The sequence below is a fragment of the Chionomys nivalis genome, chromosome 1 (genome assembly GCF_950005125.1).
Source record: "Chionomys nivalis chromosome 1, mChiNiv1.1, whole genome shotgun sequence".
In the NCBI taxonomy this organism is placed as follows: Eukaryota; Metazoa; Chordata; class Mammalia; order Rodentia; family Cricetidae; genus Chionomys; species Chionomys nivalis.
The window spans coordinates 34,787,684-34,806,755 of NC_080086.1; the positions used below are offsets into that span (position 1 = coordinate 34,787,684).

The window sequence follows — 19,072 nt, forward strand, 5'->3', positions numbered from 1 at the left end:
GATTATTCAATATTTTAATGCTGTAGGTACAAGTACTTTACGTTGCGGCTCCAAGTAGCAACAAAACTTCTGAAGTGTGGATTAGGGCACTGTGTGGGGCACCTACTGCCCAGTCTGTCTGGTGCATATTGGTGTCTGTCACTAAAGCCAAGCAGGAGCTCTGTTCTTCCATTTCCTACTCATCTCACTACCTTGAAATTTGTTAGGAAGATCAGCTCTCCATTTGTTGAACATAGGCAAGGTTTTATTATAGAGGGTTATCTCACATTTGTTTCCCTCATGCTCATGTGTACACTTGCAAGTAAAGGTAATTAGAGATGTTACACGCCACCCCCCCCAAACAATTAAAATTTATTTTGTGTGTGTGTTGTGTCCATGTGTGCATATGCCTGTTCCATGGTGTAGTTGTGGAGGTCAGAGGATGAGTAATTCTGGGAGTCTGTATCTTCTTCCGCCATATTGGTCCCAGGAATGGAACTTCAGTTGTCAGGCTTAGCAACAAGTATCTTTCCCTGCTGAGTCATCTCACTGGCCCCCAAATACCAACTCTGTTGTTAATAGCAAGACATACATCTTTCCAAGTCATACAATGTAATAAACATGAATTGGTTTCCCCACTTTTAAAATAGTCTTATTCTTTTTATTGTTCTAATAAAAGTATTTTCCTCTAGTTAACGTGTCATAGACAACTGTTCCAGGGATAATAATACAGGGGATGCATTATGTGCCCCAGGCTGATGGTCTGTGTGCACTTGCTTGCACTCACTGCTGGATACCATTGCAAATAGTATGTCATAAATCTATACCATTTTGCAGATGGGTGTGTGTGTTTCAGTGCTCATCCTTGCAAGTGGCTCCATAGCCTGTGCTGGTACTAAAAGTTATCTTTTTGCAGGTCAATGTGCGCAATGGAATGAGCTTGCACGACTGCCTTATGAAAGCTCTCAAAGTGAGAGGCCTGCAGCCGGAGTGTTGTGCAGTGTTCAGACTTCTTCAGGAACACAAAGGGTAAGAGTGCAAATCAGTCAGCACCTTTTGGAACAGTAAGGATTTCATAGCCTCAAATAATTTGCTTCACAAATGCTTTGTATTAGATTCCCAGGGATTATTAGTGTATGTGTATACTTTAGTTTTTAAAATATCAATTCAAAAAATTTGCTGCTGAGAACTTGAAATTATTGCCTGGACATTGTCTTGCAAACTATAATGCACAGGAGATGCTAATAGCATGCTCAGTGACGAAAGCAGAATTGTTAGAAGGCATACTTTTGAGTGAAAGAATGTTCCTAGTATTTGCCACACTGAGTGGGTACTCTGAAAATGTTTGCATTGTTTTTTATAGTTAATCTGGAGGGATGGCTTATTAAGAGTGCTTGCTGCTCTTGCAGAGAACTCGGGGACAGTTCCCAGTACTCAAATCAGGTGCTTCACAACTGATTGGAGCTCCAGTTCCAGGGGAGCTGATGCCCTTTTCTGGCCTCCAGGAGTACCTTCACACACATGGTACATATACATGCACTCAGAGACACACCAAATATACATATTTTTTTCTTTTTAAAGAATACTATCTTTGACCTGAAGAAATACCCCAGTCAGTATAGTGCTTTCTTTGCCATCTGGTTGCCAGAATTAACATAAAACCTTGGGTATCGGTGTGCCCTTGTAACCTCAGCACCTATTGGCAGAGACAGGCAGTTAGGTCTCTGAAGCTTGCTGACCAATTTACCCTAATTGTTGAGCTCCAGACTGGTGAGAGAACTTGTCTTAAAAAACAAGGTAGCTGGAACTTGAAGAATAACATCTCAGGTGACCTTGCTTACATATACCACTCACTGCAGTCCTATAGAGAGATGTTCTTGTCATTCATTCTTTGTCAGCCAAACCTGGGGAAACCTTTGACTTTGCCCTCTTTGGGAAGCAGTGCTGCTGTTATTAATCTCGTGCTTGTTCTCTTTGTGGTTCTGAGTTCCCCAGCTGGAGAGCTTACCCTCCACCTGTCTCTTTCTCTGCTTAGTCAGCAGTTAATTTTCTGATCTTCAACATATCATCACCTTTAGCTGGCTTTATTCCCATGTTGGTCCCCAAGCTGATCCATAGACTTCCTTTTATGTCTAGGGAGATTCTGAGACGGGCTTGGTCCACTCTTCTCCAAAGCTGTGTGACTGGGAACTGATCTCAGTTTTCTTCAGGACAGTTAGCTCCTACTGCCTGTGCAGAGTGGGACTGCCTTCCTGGTCTTCCTTAGGACACAGCAGTACTCTAGACAGATACCATCTCTCTACCTTAAGGAACGGATTGTTGCCTGTTGAGTAACCAGAAGAGTGGCTTGTTGGCTTCTGGCAGGTGATAAAGGGGTTTGAGTGATGTTATGTGTGTTACATTCCTTCTTAACTGGGAATGTTCATTCTCTACAAATGGGAGATTAACTGAACAAGACAGGTTTTTCTTAAATTGATATGATGTCCTATCTGCTTGTTCTGGGCAAAGAAACAGCATTGCCAGTTAATTTTAAAGACCATTTTGTCTATAGCTTTTATTTTTATAAATTCTACAAACAACTTTGAATTAGTAACTAATGGAAAGGGCATCTCTGTTTGCATTATGTTTATGCACATTCAGATTGAAGTGGCTGTTGAACACTAAACTTGAGCACTGGAAGCTGGGTGGTGGTAGCACACACCTTTTATCCCAGCACTTGGTAGGCAGAGGCAGGTGTATCTCTGAGTTCAAGGCCAGCCTGGTATCCAGAGCTAGTTCCAGGACAGGCTCCAAAGCTAAGGATAAACCCTGACTTGGGAAACAAAAACAAACAAAAACCAAACTGTACTGTAGTGACTGTACCTCACTTTATGGGATCTTGGGATTTTAGTAGGATTTTAATATTACAGTCCCCTTTAAGACATAGCTACCCTTGTCATGAGATTGTTTTATATCATTGTTCAAAGGGAGCTTTGTTCTAAGAGTGTAAATTTCGAGTCCAACAGACTTGGATTCCAACAGGCCTGTCATTCTGTGAGCAGTGTCTCTTTAGGGCCCCAGTTGGCTTATTTTTAGGGTGGGACCAAAGCACCTGTCAGCTGTGCTTAGACAACATGCAGTAAACAGTAGAACTGCTCTATGTCCTGAGCCTTATCTGCTGTTCCCTCATTTATGCTTTGGATCATTTTTAGTAAGAAAGCACGCTTAGATTGGAACACCGATGCCGCCTCTCTGATTGGAGAAGAACTGCAAGTGGATTTCTTGGATCATGTTCCACTCACAACTCACAACTTTGTAAGTTTCAGTGCCATCTTTCTCTGCCATTTTGTCTCTTGGCTGTGCATGGTTGACCTTTCCCAGAAGCACTAGACATGTGTATTGTTAGTTGCTTTCAGTTCTCCCTATGTGGTCGTGTACAGTGGGCAGTTTAGAGTCCATTAACAGAGGTCCCTTTGCCTTCCGTTTCTGAATTTTACAGTGTTGGAAGTATGATTCTTCGGAGACTCTTGTGAGGCCAGTGGAGAAAGCACTTTGTTGGTTCTTGACTTGTGTTATTGTAATTCTGTAATTCTGTACCTGCTTTCTTGTCACAGGCGCGGAAAACGTTCCTAAAGCTTGCATTCTGTGACATCTGTCAAAAGTTCCTGCTAAACGGATTTCGATGTCAGACTTGTGGCTACAAGTTTCATGAGCACTGTAGCACCAAAGTACCTACTATGTGTGTGGACTGGAGTAATATCAGACAGCTTTTGTAAGGCATTTGTGTTTGTTTTTTATTGTTATTTTGTTTTTTCCTTGTAAAAATTCAGGGTCAGGCACAGAAATGCTTTTGAGGATGCTCATTATACATTTTTATTGATAAGTCTGAGTTTTAGGTTTGTTAAATAATTCTGTGATTCAGAAACTATCTACTTTAGAAGCACCATAGTTCTAAAATTAGCTAGTTTTAGTGGGGCACCCTAACTGTAAAACAAACAGGTAGGGAGCTGGCAGATGACTCAGTTGGTGAAGTGTTTACTTTAAGCGTGAGGGTTGAGTCTGATCCAGCACTGACATAAAAGCTGGGCCCACACCATGTGTGTGTAATCTCAGACTTGGGAAGGTGGAGACAGGGCTGTCCTTGGGACTTTGCTGGCTAGCTAGTCTAGCTGAGCTGATACCACAAACAGGTAGGACCCATTGTCTGTCAAATAGTTACTGACAGGAATTTGTCAAGGAGAAGAACACAGGGACATGGAAATCAAAGGGCTTTTTTTCCCCCTCAACTGGGTTGTGAGCTGTCCCAAGAAAGCAGAAAGTAGAGCTCTTGCTATTTCCTTTCCCTTACACAGGGAGCAATGTGTTTGTGCCTCAGACAGTCTGGATATAAAAAATTGAGTTTTTGGGGCTGAAGAGATGACTCAGTGGTTAAGAGCATTGCCTGCTCTTCCAAAGGTCCTGAGTTCAATTCCCAGCAACCACACAGTGGCTCACAACCATCTGTAATGAGGTCTGGTGTCCTCTTCAGGCATGCACGCAGACAGAATATTGCATGCATAATAAATAAATAAATAAATAAATAAATAAATAAATAGTATTTAAAAATATTTATTTAAATCTTTTTGTTAGGAGATAAACTAAGTACCAATATATATATTTCACAGAGAAAAATGGTTTAAATAATTGCAAATTTAAGTTAAGATTACACTTATTAAAGCCTTTTAAAAACTTGTGTTGAGAGTACAGAGTTTCACCCTTTTTGGAGCATGTTAGAAAAATGAGAGGAACATCATCTTCACTCACAGTGGGAAGAAACTTTAGCTCCCACAGAAGTCACTGTTGGTTCTCAGAGATTTTGTTTAGCAGAAAGGCATGTGCTTATATTGCACTATCACTTAGGAGAACATTACTCTAATATAGCTGGGCAGCAACAGACTTTTCTAGATATGCATCCTAGCAGGATACGTGTTCATTGGCCAGTTGCTATCACTCAGTCTGTAGTCTAGTCCTTTGTGTTGGTAGTCTCTCCCAACACGGGTCTAAAGCACTTGAGGAACATGAAAAAAGAAGTTGGGTTGTAGCTCTGGGTTTGCAGGCAAGGGGCTGGTTTCTCTGAAAGAGGATAAAATCTGTAAACCAGTCTTTCCATGTTTCATTCAGACTGTTCCCAAATTCCACTGTTGGTGATAGTGGAGTACCAGCATTACCTTCTTTGACAATGCGCCGGATGCGAGAGTCTGTTTCCCGGATGCCTGCTAGGTAATGTTTTACTTGGCACTCTTTTGGAAAGTTACATTGGGTGGGGTGAGTTGGGAGCCTAAATACAAAGAAGTCCCTCTTGATGTCCTGGTGTCTGCAGACCCCTTGCTGCCTCTGTGGAACATCAAGTGGAGACCTTTCTCTCTGTGGTTCCATGGAATCTGAAAAGTGATTTTGACTGTAGGCCCTTCTGTTACAACACAACCTCAGTCTCACACTATATTTCTGAAAAGCTTGAGATCCTGCCTTCTTCCATTTGTGGGGAATTGAGCATCTAGGGAAAGGTCTCCAAAATGAGTATAGTGGCTAAGAAGAACACCAGACTTTACTTTTTTTTTGTCTTTTTTTTTTTTTTTAAATCTTTATGGTTTATTTATTGTGTATATAGTATTCTGCCTGTATGCATTCCTGCAGACCAGAAAAGGGCACCAGATCTCATTACAGATGGTTGTGAGCTACCATGTGGTTGTTGGGAATTGAATTCAGGACCTTTAGAAGAGCAGGCAGTGCTCTTAATCACTGAGTTATCTCTCCAGCCCCAGACTTTACTTCTAAAATGTTTACCATGGCCTACAATCCAGGTAGATAGAAATAGATCCCTTTTCTGTTATGCGTTTGAGTGTGCATTTAACTTGTTATTGCTGTTTTCTAGCTTTAACATTCAGAGTTCAGTGGAGTACACATCTTACTCAGTGACACACAAGAATTTAGAACCTAAAATCAAATTACATTTTTATCTAAAATATCTGACTTTTAACTTATATGTAATCAGCTAGCATTTAATGACCCCTGTAAAACTACTATGGAAATAATTAAAGGCAGTATCTTAGGACAAGGAATTTGTACTGAAATGCGTTTGAGTCTGATTTGGATGAATTCTTTTTGGTAATTTGAAAACTACATTTAAGTAAAAAAAAAATTACTTACCTTGAAGATAAGAAGAAAGTAGATTCTGAAAGCCTAAATGTAGAATTCCTAGTGCAAGGTGGCATTCAGTGAGGGAACAACTCTCTTTAAGCAAGGCCAGGCACACTCAGGGCGGTATGGCCGTAGACAGAACTGAATCCTTTAGAAAAGCCAGTCTTTATCTCTTGAGTTCATATGAGTATGACCTGAACAAACCTTAAATTAAGTTTACAGAACAGATGTTTTACTTTGTTTTGTTGGAGTTGGGATGGAGTTCAGGGCCTCATCTAAGGCTTGTGCCATGCAGTGAAGTTATACATTAGTCACGGAAGCTGTTATTTGTTTCAAGATACTGGAGTTCAGACCTAGAGCCTTACATAGGCTAGGGAGACATTTCTTCTACCACTGAGCTAACATTCCATCCCTCATCCCATACTTGCTAATGTGTGTTCTAGGCTGGAACTGTCATTTCATAGGTTGGGGTTGTAGATCTAAGATGGAATACACACTTTGTTGTGTGCTGGCTACAGAAAGAAATTTCTCAGTCCTTTTTTTTTCTTCAATTAAATTGGGCAGAGACCAGTTAACATTAGGTAGTAGTTTAGCAAGTACTTAGCTGTTCTTAGAGACGTAAAACTCTGAAGTATTCTGAAGAGTAACAGCACCAAGGAGAATTTATATGATGGATTCCCCTTTTCACAGGTGATGACAAACATGTTTATTTTTCATTTTTAAAAATTTGCACACAAAAAGAACCCAGGCAGAGTTTTTAAATAGTGCATACTGAATGAGTGAAACATTGCATCACAGGTTATATGGGTCAGGTTTGCCTTTAAGGGTCTTAATGAGGTAGGCAGTTGAAAAGACTTTGCCAGTGTGGAGGCCTGAGTGCCATTCATGAGACTCTCTTTCTTCTCCATGCCTAGTTCCCAGCACAGATACTCCACACCTCATGCCTTTACTTTCAACACCTCCAGCCCTTCCTCTGAAGGTTCCCTGTCCCAGAGGCAGAGGTCAACGTCCACTCCCAATGTCCACATGGTCAGCACCACCTTGCCTGTGGACAGCAGGATGATTGAGGTAATAGGGCCCCTTGGGGATGGTGATGAACAGCAGTAGTTAACATTGGGAGCACAGAATATGGATTTCAAAGCTGCTCAGGAATATTGCAGTATTTTCTCAGGCCCTTGAACTTATTTTTAAATCTGGTACATCCATAGACTGACTTCATAACAAGGCCAGTGTATCATTCCAGTGGGGAAACAAAAGTCCACGCTAACCATTGTGCTCTGTGTCCCAGCTTTGGATGTGAGTTCTTTGAGCTGGTATAGATAGATACGTGCAGAGCAGTTTCATGTGATGAGGGGTGTTGTAAAAATAACAGATGCTCTAGAGTACGGTAAAGTAGGAGCTCTAGGATCTACGTGCAGGTGCGACATTGCCAGTCAGTGTTCGCAAACTGCCTTTTCTTTTCTTGTTTATTTTGTTTGGTTTGCTTTCTAGCTCATCTTTAAAATCGACTGACTACACTTTAAATGCTTCCTTTGTTCTTTATTCTTCTTTATTTCTCATTGCTTTGGACTAGAATAACAGCCTGAATGCCTCTCCCAGGCCGTGCTCCAGACGGTTTTGTCTGAGGGGAAGAGTAGGTATTTTCTACATGCCTTTGCTTCTTGGGTTTAATAGGACAGACTGTCAGATGGTAGGCTACATGGGAGACAATAGATACGTTCCTTTATAGTGCTACTCAGACTTTCGCCATGTTTTCTTTTCTATAGAGTATTTATGAGCAAAACAAACACTATACGAGTTGCTACTGCTAGGTGAATTTCTCAGGGTAGATTCTCGAAGGCAAGGGCATTGAAATAGTTTTTAAATTAAAAAGTCAGTTGTCGGGCGGTAGTGGCGCACGCCTTTAATCCCAGCACTCGGGAGGCAGAGGCAGGCGGATCTCTGGGAGTTTGAGGCCAGCCTGGTCTACAAGAGCTAGTTCCAGGATGGGCACCAAAGCTACAGAGAAACCCTGTCTCGAAAAACCAAAAAAAAAAAAAAAAAAGTCAGTTGTTTCTAAAGACAATGATGGACTGATAGTAACACAGCATCTGTACTGAGTTCAGATATTAGAAACCAAGGCATCTCACCCATTTGGTTGATGTGACCTAGAAAAGCCTATCAGAAAGTCTGGCATCCTGGCACATGCCTAGAATTCCAGTACTCTGGAACACCTTATTCAGGACCAGTCTGGGCTACACAGTGAAATCATGTTTCAAAATCAAATTAAAAAGACACAGCAGACATGATCATGTAACTATGCTTTCTCGTCTTTGCAAAAGTTTGTTCCTTGACACCTGCCATATTTAGGTGCAATTTCTCTGTAGCTACAGATCAACTTTAACCTTTTGTCTTGCCCGGTGTAAGATATGGGCTTTATCATAATAATTGGTCCTATATACTTAAGTACAATTATAAAGTAGCCATTTTCTTTGTTTTGTTCCCATATAAATTGTTAATACACTCAAAGTGAAAATTCTCCAATTTCTAACATAAGTAGCACAAGTATTTTAATTCTGTTAGTGTCTCAAAAGAAAATTTGATTCTTGGCCTCCCCCCCCCACCTTTTGGTGTTTTTGTTTATTTTTGTTTTCCGAGACAAATTTTCTCTGTGTAGCAGTTCTGGCTGTCCTGGAACTCAATTTGTAGACCAGGCTGGCCTTGAACTCACAGAGATCCACCTGCCTCTGCTTCCCAAGTGCTGAGTTAAAGGCGTGTGCTACCATGTCTGGCTTTTCTTTCTTTCCCTTTCCGTTCCTTTTTCCTTTCCTTTCTTCCCCTTTCCCCTTCCCCCTTTCCTTTCCTCTCTCTTTTCTTTCTTTTTTTTTCCCAATAACACATTTCAGCATTTTAGACTAAATGATGTTGTTTGGCTTACACCAGTTATAGTACTTAAATCTTAGGAACACACAAAAATTTATCATGGGATTATGTGATCCAATTATAGTAATTACCACCAAATAAATACACGGTAGAGGGAAGAAAAGGTAAGAGACATTAAGAAAAACTATCCTGCTGTGCTCTGGAATATAATTCTAATAATAAAAATAACAGAAGAGGTCTGGGTGGTGGTGGTGCACATCTTTAATCCCAGCACTTGGGAGGCAGACACAGCTGGATCTTTGTGAGTTCGAGGCCAACTTGATCTACAAAGTGAGTTCTAGGACAGTCAGAGGTGCACAAAACCTTGTCTTGGAAAACAAAAACAACAAACCAAACCAAAAAAAAAAAAAAAAACCCAAACAAACAAATAAAAACCCCACCTAACCCAGAAGAGATTGTTTGAATGACCAATGTTTCTCCCACTGGCTGCTATCCTGTTACTTTTTTAATACAGATACCCAGGCTTTTCCACCTTTCCCTCACAGACGTATATCATCAGCCCTAGTTTGAGTTGTAGGGTGAACATCTGTATTTGTGTGTGTGCAGGCGTGTGGACCCCAGAGGTTGTTATCAGGTATCTTCCACAATTGCCTTTCCATTCTGTGTTTTGAAGTAGGCTCTCTCATTGAATCTGGAGCTTGCTGGTTAGGCTAGCATGGCCAGTCAATGAACCTCCAGGATCCTCCTGTCTCCACCTCCCCAGTCATAAGCATGTGCCACCACTCTGCTTACATGGCAAGCCCTTCAGCAACCAAGACCTCTTCTGAGGTCCAAGGATCCAGATTCTTAAGCACCTCTGTGGATGTTTTACAGACAGGCCAGGCTCATGAATCAGAACTAGACTTGACTCTACATTGTTAACAGGTCCAGTGTGTGTGTGTGTGTGTGTGTGTGTGTGGGGGGGGGGAGAGAGAGAGAGAGAGAGAGAGAGAGAGAGAGAGAGAGAGAGAGAGAGAATACAGTAGTTTGGTTTGTTGCTTTTTTACTCTTGAAAAAGTCAGGCATGGTGGCACATGCCTGTAATCACAGCACTAACAAGGCTGAGGCAGAAGAATGGCAAGTTCAGGGCCAGTCTGTGCTATACAATGAGACTACATCAAAAACAAATGAACAAAAAATATGGCTGGAGTGATGGCCCAGCGGACCTTGGTTCAGGTACCAGCATCCACACGCAGTCTTACTGCTGTCTATAACTTCAGTTCCAGAGGATGTAACATCCTCTTCTGACCATCAAGGGAACTGCACAAATGCACAAATATGGTTTGTACACATACATGGAAGCAAAACACCCATATACATAAAATGAAAAAAAAAGCCTTAAAAAATGAGTGGAAACATTCTAGTAATAGCTTATTGGAACAGATATCTTGTTTGTTGTATTACAAAGAGAAATGCGGATGACTTTCTAGAAGGACACTTTCTGAAATGAAGTGATTAGGGTCAAGTGAGATATATACATTCCACCCTCAAGGAAAATTAAAATTTAGAAATGTCTCATAGAGGGCTGTATAGATAGTTGGATAGTTAAGAGTACTTGCTGTTCCTGGAGACCCAAGTTCAAGTTCCAGTCCAAGTTCAAGTCCAAGCACATGTCAGGAAGGGCATAGCTGCCTATAACTCCAGCTCCAGGGGATCCCACACTTGTCTTTTGGCCCCTATGAGTGCTTGCATTCTTACATACACACAAATCAAAAATAAAATCTTAAATGTCCAGTGGAGGTAGATTTGAAGTAGTATCTTACTTATGCTAAAGGAGCTGAGGCTGAGATCTATGTGATGGTCATTTCTGCCACCATGGAGTCTCCTTTCCTGTCCATGTGGGTTTTAAGATGTAAACACAGGATTCAGGCTCTGGGGTTCATGTCTTTTCCAGTTCCTATAACTTAGGCTTTCAAGTAGTACTTACCTGTGTTGAATCCAGCTTTGGTCCATTTTATCCTTACTCCTACTGAAGTAAAAACGAGCCTGTTACTGGATCTCTGTCTCTGAGTAAGCCTCAGTAGAACAGGATCCTGAGTCTGTGCGGAAAATGCCAGTTGACAGTAACTTTCCAGAAGGTTTGTTTCTGAGTAACAATGTGGTTTGCATGAAAAGTTAAACTCACTTCATGTAGTATTTAATAGAAAACAATCTTGGAAAAATAAGTTTGGGGCACTGGGTAAACCAGGAAATTAGGAGTGTAGAAGTATACTTTATATTTTAGAGGGTTAATTAGTAAGTGCTTTGTTCCTACGCCCTCTCCCCCTAAGAAAAAAGGCCTTTTCTAGTGTATCTGATCAGCTTTTATTTTCTGTTTCAGGATGCAATTCGAAGTCACAGTGAATCAGGTACTTTATCCCAGTCATTTAGTGATCAGTAATGGGCTTTTTCTCTCTATGCTGTGATCTTCTGTTGGCTTATCTACGTGCGGATTCTGTTTGTCTTGTCTATTAAGCCTCACCTTCAGCCCTGTCCAGCAGCCCCAACAACCTGAGTCCAACAGGCTGGTCACAACCCAAAACCCCTGTACCAGCACAAAGAGAACGGGCACCAGGATCTGGGACCCAGGAAAAAAACAAAATTGTGAGTATGGCCAATAATACCTCCTGCCCTTCAGGGTTCAGTAAAGATAAACTCTTGGAAATCAGAATGCACTTAACATATTTAGGGGTGGGAACCTAATAAAATACATTGAAGGAAAATGACTCCCAGTATCCCCTAGCGTGAATTCTGTAGGTTGCCATTTGGCTACAGCTCAATAAATTGGCATCTCCTCAAGGACAGAATTGTAGCTACAGTGACAGTGTCCATCTTTAAAGGACAGACGGGGGTGGGATGATCCTTCCTTTGATAGTCCTGCTCCCAGCAGGCTGTTGGCATTCTGTGGGTTGTGAATGATCTCCACTTGTTTCAGAGGCCTCGTGGACAGAGAGATTCAAGCTATTACTGGGAAATAGAAGCCAGTGAGGTGATGCTGTCCACTCGGATTGGGTCAGGCTCCTTTGGCACTGTGTACAAGGGCAAGTGGCACGGTGAGTTTGGGACCTATCTCCAGCTTCAAGGATCTAGCGGTCAGGTTTCAGCAGAGAAGGGCTAGGGCTTTCCTGGTTCACAGTGGCCTTCTCTATGGGGATTTTATCACACCTGTCAATCAAATCAATTCTGAAATGTCACAGCATTCTAACCTTCCTTTAGTGTGTATAATAAAGTTCTAATAATGCTGAGAAACCAGTGACCAAATATTAGCCCTGTAGTCAGGTAGGTGTCATTGCTGCTGTTTCTTCTAACTAAGCCAGTTCTGCTCATTGGACATGCTTCTTCACTGAGCAGGTATTTGTTGCTTTGGTGGAGGACACCCTAGACAACAGCAGCTGAAGGGACCTTAAAACAGGTACAAAGAGCAGGAGCTGCCAGTGTCCTCCTGCATGTTTACATTCTGTAAGTTGCCACAGCCATGTAGGAATCTCCCTTCCTCGACCACTAGGACCTGCCACTAGGGCACACGTGGCTTAGGGTCTGTGTGCTTGCTGGACAGGTGACTTCAGCACTGCACCTTCTCTACTCAGATGAGCTACATCTTATCCAGCAGCCTGTGTAGTCAGAGATTGCAGGTTCATTTCCCGGCTGCCCAAAACCGAATAATCACACAAAAACTATTATTAATTACAATATTGTTTGGCTGATGGCTCTGGCGTATTTTTAGCTAGCTCTTGTATCTTAAATTACCCCATTTTTATTAATCTGTGCATCACCATGAGGTTGTGGCCTATCGCTAAGGTTTTGGTCTGGTGTCCTCCTTCAGGCAACTACATGGTGTCTGACTCTGCCTTCTTTCTCTTTATCTTTCTGTTCTGATTTCCTGGCTGGCTTTACTCTGCTAAGCCATTGGTCCAAAAAGCTTTATTCCTCAACCAATAAAAGCAACACATATATAGAAGGACTTTCCACATCAAGCCTGTCTTTGGTGCTGGGCAATGCCACTTACCAGGTCAGCTATAGATGACAAAGCTGTAACTCACAAGAAGTCAGACTGGAGCCTCATGGGAGCCTGTCTAGAACAGACTGCCTTAAGATCACATTCCTCAGGTTGAGGACCTACCCATCACCAGGGTGCTCTCAGCTGACTCAGACTTTGATCGTTGGTGCCTTGGTTAACTTGACTTTTTTTTTGAGACAAGATCTTGGTATGTGGCTTAGGCCGGCCACCTACCTCAGTTTTCAGAGTGAACAGACTTATAAATATTAGAGCTGGGTGGTTATGGCACATGCCTTTAATCCCAGCACAAAGGAGGCAGAGGCAGGCAGATCTCTGTTTGAGGCCAGCCTGGTCTACAGGAGCTAGTTCCAGGGAAACTCTATATTGAAAAGTCAAAAAAACAAACAAACAAAAAAACACAAAGTTGAGGTCCTAACTAGGAGGTGGTAGTACACTCCTTTAATCCCAGCATTTAGGAGGAAGAGGCAGGTGAATTTCTGCGTTCAAGGCCAGTCTGGTCTACAGAGTGAGTTCTAGGACAGCTGGGACTACACAGAAATGCTGCCTCTAAAGTCCTTAAAGGGTTTCAAGAAATTTTATTATTCTTGTTAATATATCTAATATATAAAACATATTTGAATGTGATTTCCAACTATCCCTGAAAGTATGTTGTCTCCTGGGTGTTTCTGAAACTGTAGGGAGGTTGCCTGGATTGCTGCCTTGGTGGTTGTCAGTATTCAAGTGAGACACTAGTATGGACCCACCCAGCTCCCTGCCCTTCCTGGCTCCAGCATATTTTTCTTCCTCTTCTTCTTTAATTTGGCCCTGGACATGAGACTAACTTACTGATCTCTACTGAGAATGAGTTTTAACAGTCAGGTGTGTATGCAGGCTGTAACACAGCAAGGATTCAGTACTCCCATTGCTCCTATTGGTAAAGGACCCTCTCTGAGCTCACTCAAGGGCCTGCTTCCTTGTCAGTTTGTACTTGGTGTGCCACTCATAGCCCTGGCATTGATTTCATCCTCATAAATGTAAGGTTGTAGAGTTATCCCAGCATCATGTGGATAGAAGCTCCTTGAAGGCCTTTGTGGCCCAGTGTGAGATGAATAGCCATGATTAGCTGGCAGATTTGTTCTACCTGCAGACACACGTGTTCCTTGAAAAGTGCTTCCCTATATTCCTTAGAATTAGGGCCTTTTTTTTTTTTTGAAAGAGCTTGCCATCAAAGCATGAGGATCCAATTTCAATCCCCAGCACTTAGATAAAAATTCAGCTGTGATTATATTGTCGTGTCATCTCAGTGAGGTAGAAAGGGGCTCACTAGAGGCTGACCCTAGTCTAGTCCTGGGTCCTAGTGTCAAATAAAATAAAATAAAATAAGGTAAATCCTAATGTATTTGAAAAATATAGTCTATTTACTGAGCATAACTAACTACAAATTAATTTGCAGGAGATGTTGCAGTAAAGATCCTAAAGGTGGTTGACCCAACCCCAGAGCAGCTCCAGGCCTTCAGGAACGAGGTGGCTGTCTTGCGGTGAGCCCACCCCTAGAAGCAGCAGGGTTGGGTAGGGCTGGGCAGGTCAGCACCTGCTGTGGGTTCTGAGGGATGCTCCTTTAAGGAGGGAACTCTATTTCCTTCCAGCATTATGTGCTGGAAGCCAGAAGAGCCCTCCCTATGCATGGACACACCTCATCTCTGTAATCAATACTCAACAGTCCATCTGTGTGGGGTTTGGCTTGTGGTAGGGGAATTGTTTTTCCAGGCATCTTTTTATAGCTAGTCTGCTTTGCTCTGGAGCCCAAGCCCTAGTTAGCCCTAGTTACTGAATCACTCTTAGGTTTGTAGGGATGAGCTGGACAGGGGTGGATTCCACGGATGCAGAGAGCATCCTCTGTAGGCAAGGCCAGCATGGAGGAATGAAGGCTGGGCTTCAGCTGACTGCAGGCAGTGCTTTCATAGTTGTGCTTTCCCTGCTTCTCCTTCCCCTAGCAAAACACGGCATGTTAATATCTTGTTGTTCATGGGGTACATGACAAAGGACAACCTGGCCATTGTGACCCAGTGGTGTGAAGGCAGCAGTCTCTATAAACATCTGCATGTCCAGGAGACCAAATTCCAGATGTTCCAGCTAATTGACATTGCCCGACAGACAGCTCAGGGAATGGAGTAAGTAGACAGTTTGGTGAGTCCTTGTGGGAGCTGAACTGAGTGGCTCCTGGGTGGGCTCTTCGACACTGGATGATGTATGGGAACTCTGAAGCCCCCATTCCTCATCAGCCAGGCCTAGCCACTGTAGGAACCTTGGGCCCATGCAACAGGAACGCCCTCTGCTCACCAGTACTTTTGTCAATTAAAAAATTGTGTATATTTGTGTGGGTCTGTGTGTAAATGTGTGCACACGTGCCAGTACTCCGGAGCCAGAGTCATTCATGAGCTGCCTGATGTGGGTGCTGGGAACTGAAACTGAAACTAGGTCTTCTGCGAGAGCCCTGTATCACTCATTCACAGTGCAGCCATCCTATTAAATTCGCACCACACAGCAAAATACCCAGTTTATAATAGACATCTACAGCTCCTGACAGTCAGCCTTCGCACTGCTGGGCTGTCTTTGGATGAAATGTGTGGTAAAAAATATGGCATCTTCCCTATTTTTTTGTTTGCAAACCCTATCCAAGTTGCAGTATGCAGGGCGAACCAGTTAGCTGATGGGCAGTGAGGCTTTTGAGTGAAACTGTCAGTGCATTTACACCGTCTGTACCCTTTCTATAGGTGACAGGCTTGGGCTGGGAAGACAGGCTCCTGGGTACCTAATAGTTAACTGATTGATTTTTCTCCCTCACAGCTATTTGCATGCAAAGAACATCATCCACAGAGACATGAAATCCAACAGTATCCTTTGGTATCAAGTTCTCAGCTTAGGGACCCAAAGGATCTCTTTTCTCACATATGGTTCACAGTGCCTGGGGAGAGCTTCTTAAAGGAAAACACATGGGCCTACTTGCAGCCTCCAGTGACTGTGTCCACAAGACTTCCTTAAAGTCTTTTTTCCCCAACAGTGATCTGGAAACAATTCCTTTTAGAGTGGAGATAGAAAACTTAAACTCAGTGAATTATACAAAATCTGCTTGAGATACTGCTGTACATACAGACGAGAAAGTAACTACAAGCCAGATTTTCAAGATTTTGGATTTATTTCCCACCCTCTGATGCACTGCTAGGATGTGTTACCAGCAAGTCCAAAGTGGTTGCTGCCTCCTGCTCGGCCATTCATACAGTAGATCAATGTGGTATTTGGTGGAAGACACAGATATGAAGATCCTTTCAAACTAAGTTATGACACAGGGCAGGAGAGCTAAAACATCCTTGTGGTAAAACTGTAAAGGTATATTGTTGGTCTTGCCAACTGAAAGCAAATTGTTTCTGGTGGTTCTTGGACAGGTACCATGAAAATGGTAGATCAATAGCTGCACATCATGTACCAAGAAGTGTGTTAACTGAAATAAAGACACCACACCTTGTATAGTAACTCTATAAAATTCCAGGGATGTGACATTGTTTTTTGGCTATTTTCCCTGGCAAAGGCCAACTCTGAAAGCTTTTATGTAGTCTTTCCAACCATAACAGCCCTCACTGTAGTCAGGGAGCCATTGTGAGAACTCTGGCAATTGGGATAGTAGATCTGCTCTCATTATACATTTTGGGACTGGAACTACTGTGACTACTTTAGCCAAAAACTCCATTAATCTCCTGGCCTCCGCAAAAGGGCCATGTTTCTTGTGGGGTCCCCTGGAATTGGTGTCAATTCAGATTGTTTCCTTTTCTTCACTGTTCAAGATTTGAAATTGCTACATGTTGTCCTGGAATGTACAGGAGTCAGCCTAGAGTCCACTGTTAGAAACCCTATTCCTTTTTCCTCATACCAACTGTGCACCTTTATGCTGTGAGACAGTACATGGCGTGGCAGTTCAGCTGTGCTGCATGTCTGTGCTGGATTAGTGGCCATGACCACTTTGTTACACTTTCCTGAAGTAAGATTTTTGTTTTTTAGCAGCTAAGCAATGCTAAGATATTAGCACAAGATGTAAGGTTTGAACTCCCATGGACCAGCAGGTCACAAAGTTAGACCAAAATTACCATTACCCAGATGTGAGCTGATGGAAGTCACAAGTAGACCAGTTCCAGCAGGTATTTTAAAGGAAACATCTGGTGGTGAGTGCTGCATATAGGCAGGTGAACAGTCTGGGGTGCTGCCTTCTGGAAGATAACTAATTTCAGAATTTGATTTAGTAGTGAGGTGAAGGAGGTTGAATGAATGCTAAACTGTCAGTCTCCTTAACAAGCATTGAGATATATTTCTCCATGAAGGCCTCACGGTGAAAATTGGAGATTTTGGTTTGGCAACAGTGAAGTCACGCTGGAGTGGTTCTCAACAGGTTGAACAGCCCACTGGCTCTGTACTGTGGATGGTGAGGAAGCTGGCCCCACACAACTTCCTGAGTACGATGCATGTGCTGGCCCAGAGCTGGGTGCATACCAGTTTTGGGAATTTGGTTGATCCCTGGTATCAGCTTAAGGCAACAGAGGCCAGAGCCTGGGGGTTTAATCTTTGGGGAAGAGCTACCCTGAGCTAAGGGCTGGACTCCCTCTGACTAGCTGGCTCCAGAGGAGCCATCACCCAGGGACTAACATACTTTGTCCTCATAGGCTCCAGAGGTAATCCGAATGCAGGATAACAACCCATTCAGCTTCCAGTCTGACGTCTACTCCTATGGCATTGTGCTGTATGAGCTGATGACCGGGGAGCTTCCCTACTCGCACATCAACAACCGAGATCAGGTGATCTGCACAGGGCCTGGCAAAGCAGTGGGGGGGCTGTTAGTTTCAGTGTTCAAACCTGTTTGCTCAACTGTTTCCTTTAGATCATCTTCATGGTGGGCCGTGGATATGCTTCCCCAGATCTTAGTAGGCTCTACAAGAACTGCCCCAAGGCAATGAAGAGGTTGGTGGCCGACTGTGTGAAGAAAGTAAAAGAAGAGAGACCTCTGTTTCCCCAGGTTAGCTCAGTTGTTCAAATATGATTGTATTCTGAGGATGCAGATGTGGTGGGGAGAGGACCTTCTGTGTTCCACAAGCTCTTAACTGAAAGGTATGGCTGGGGAGATACCAAGTCCAACTAACCCGAGCACACTGGGGCCTTGTTTCAGATCCTGTCTTCCATTGAGCTGCTTCAGCACTCTCTGCCAAAAATCAACAGGAGCGCCTCTGAGCCCTCTCTGCATCGGGCGGCGCACACGGAGGACATCAATGCTTGCACGCTGACCACATCGCCGAGGCTACCGGTCTTCTAGCTGATGTAGCTGTCCTTAGGCCACCAGGGGAAGAAGAGTCAGCAGGCATCACTTTGTTTCCTTGGGGGCAGAATGCATGTTTTCAGAGAAGCTGCTGCTAAGGACCTAGACTACTCACAGGGCCTTAACTTCATGTTGCCTTCTTTTCTACCCCTCCTGCCCTGGGAAAGGAAGCTGTCCACCATGCTAGCCTGCTGTGATCCAGAGGTATACAAGTCAGCTGAGTATTTTTAGGGCAAGAAAATGGCCTTGGAGAGAAGTCAAAGTGGCTCGCACTCTGGCTGCTGCAGGGACGTGCAGTCGGGAACTTGGCTTGCTGAGCCCATCTGCTGCAGGGCACAGACAGTGGTGCAGTGCCAGTGCCAGTTTTGCACATGGAGTCCTGGCCACCTGGGGAGCCTGCTTTGGTACTACAGAACTTCACTTTGTGAATCGTGTCTAAGGTGTTCTGTGTGGACGGCTTTCCAAGAGCGGTGCTCCACCTTCGGGTAGCCTCCCACATGCTGAATCTGTCTTCCAGGAGCTGCCCCTATGGGGTGGGCTGCAGCCCAGCCTATCTCTAGTCACATCCTTGTCTGTAAGAAAGCCAGGAATACAGGTTTTCTTAATGATTTGGGGTCTTAATTTTGTTTTTATTGCGCCTGACAAGATACAGTTATCTGATGGTTCCTCAATTATGTTATTTTAATAAAATAAATTAAATTTAG

The 19,072-nt window shown here is 43.2% G+C and overlaps 1 protein-coding gene across 3 annotated transcripts in view; it reads left to right on the plus strand.

Annotated features, from left to right (window-relative positions):
- The window catches only part of Raf1 (Raf-1 proto-oncogene, serine/threonine kinase), a 55,873-nt gene extending 36,802 nt beyond the window's left edge, over positions 1–19,071 (plus strand). For 2 of the 3 annotated variants that reach the window (XM_057788219.1, XM_057788220.1), the window contains exons 3-17: positions 896–1,008; positions 3,171–3,273; positions 3,573–3,730; positions 5,119–5,217; positions 7,050–7,203; positions 11,357–11,384; positions 11,492–11,619; positions 11,951–12,068; positions 14,466–14,550; positions 15,007–15,183; positions 15,860–15,906; positions 17,365–17,483; positions 17,722–17,853; positions 17,937–18,071; positions 18,222–19,071. In XM_057788219.1, coding sequence (XP_057644202.1) covers positions 896–1,008; positions 3,171–3,273; positions 3,573–3,730; positions 5,119–5,217; positions 7,050–7,203; positions 11,357–11,384; positions 11,492–11,619; positions 11,951–12,068; positions 14,466–14,550; positions 15,007–15,183; positions 15,860–15,906; positions 17,365–17,483; positions 17,722–17,853; positions 17,937–18,071; positions 18,222–18,365 — 1,740 coding nt within the window. In that variant the 3' untranslated portion in view covers positions 18,366–19,071. The remainder of the gene's footprint in view (positions 1–895; positions 1,009–3,170; positions 3,274–3,572; positions 3,731–5,118; positions 5,218–7,049; positions 7,204–11,356; positions 11,385–11,491; positions 11,620–11,950; positions 12,069–14,465; positions 14,551–15,006; positions 15,184–15,859; positions 15,907–17,364; positions 17,484–17,721; positions 17,854–17,936; positions 18,072–18,221) is intronic. The other variant, XM_057788221.1, reaches the window with a different exon arrangement.
- Position 19,072: the final 1 nt, after the last annotated feature.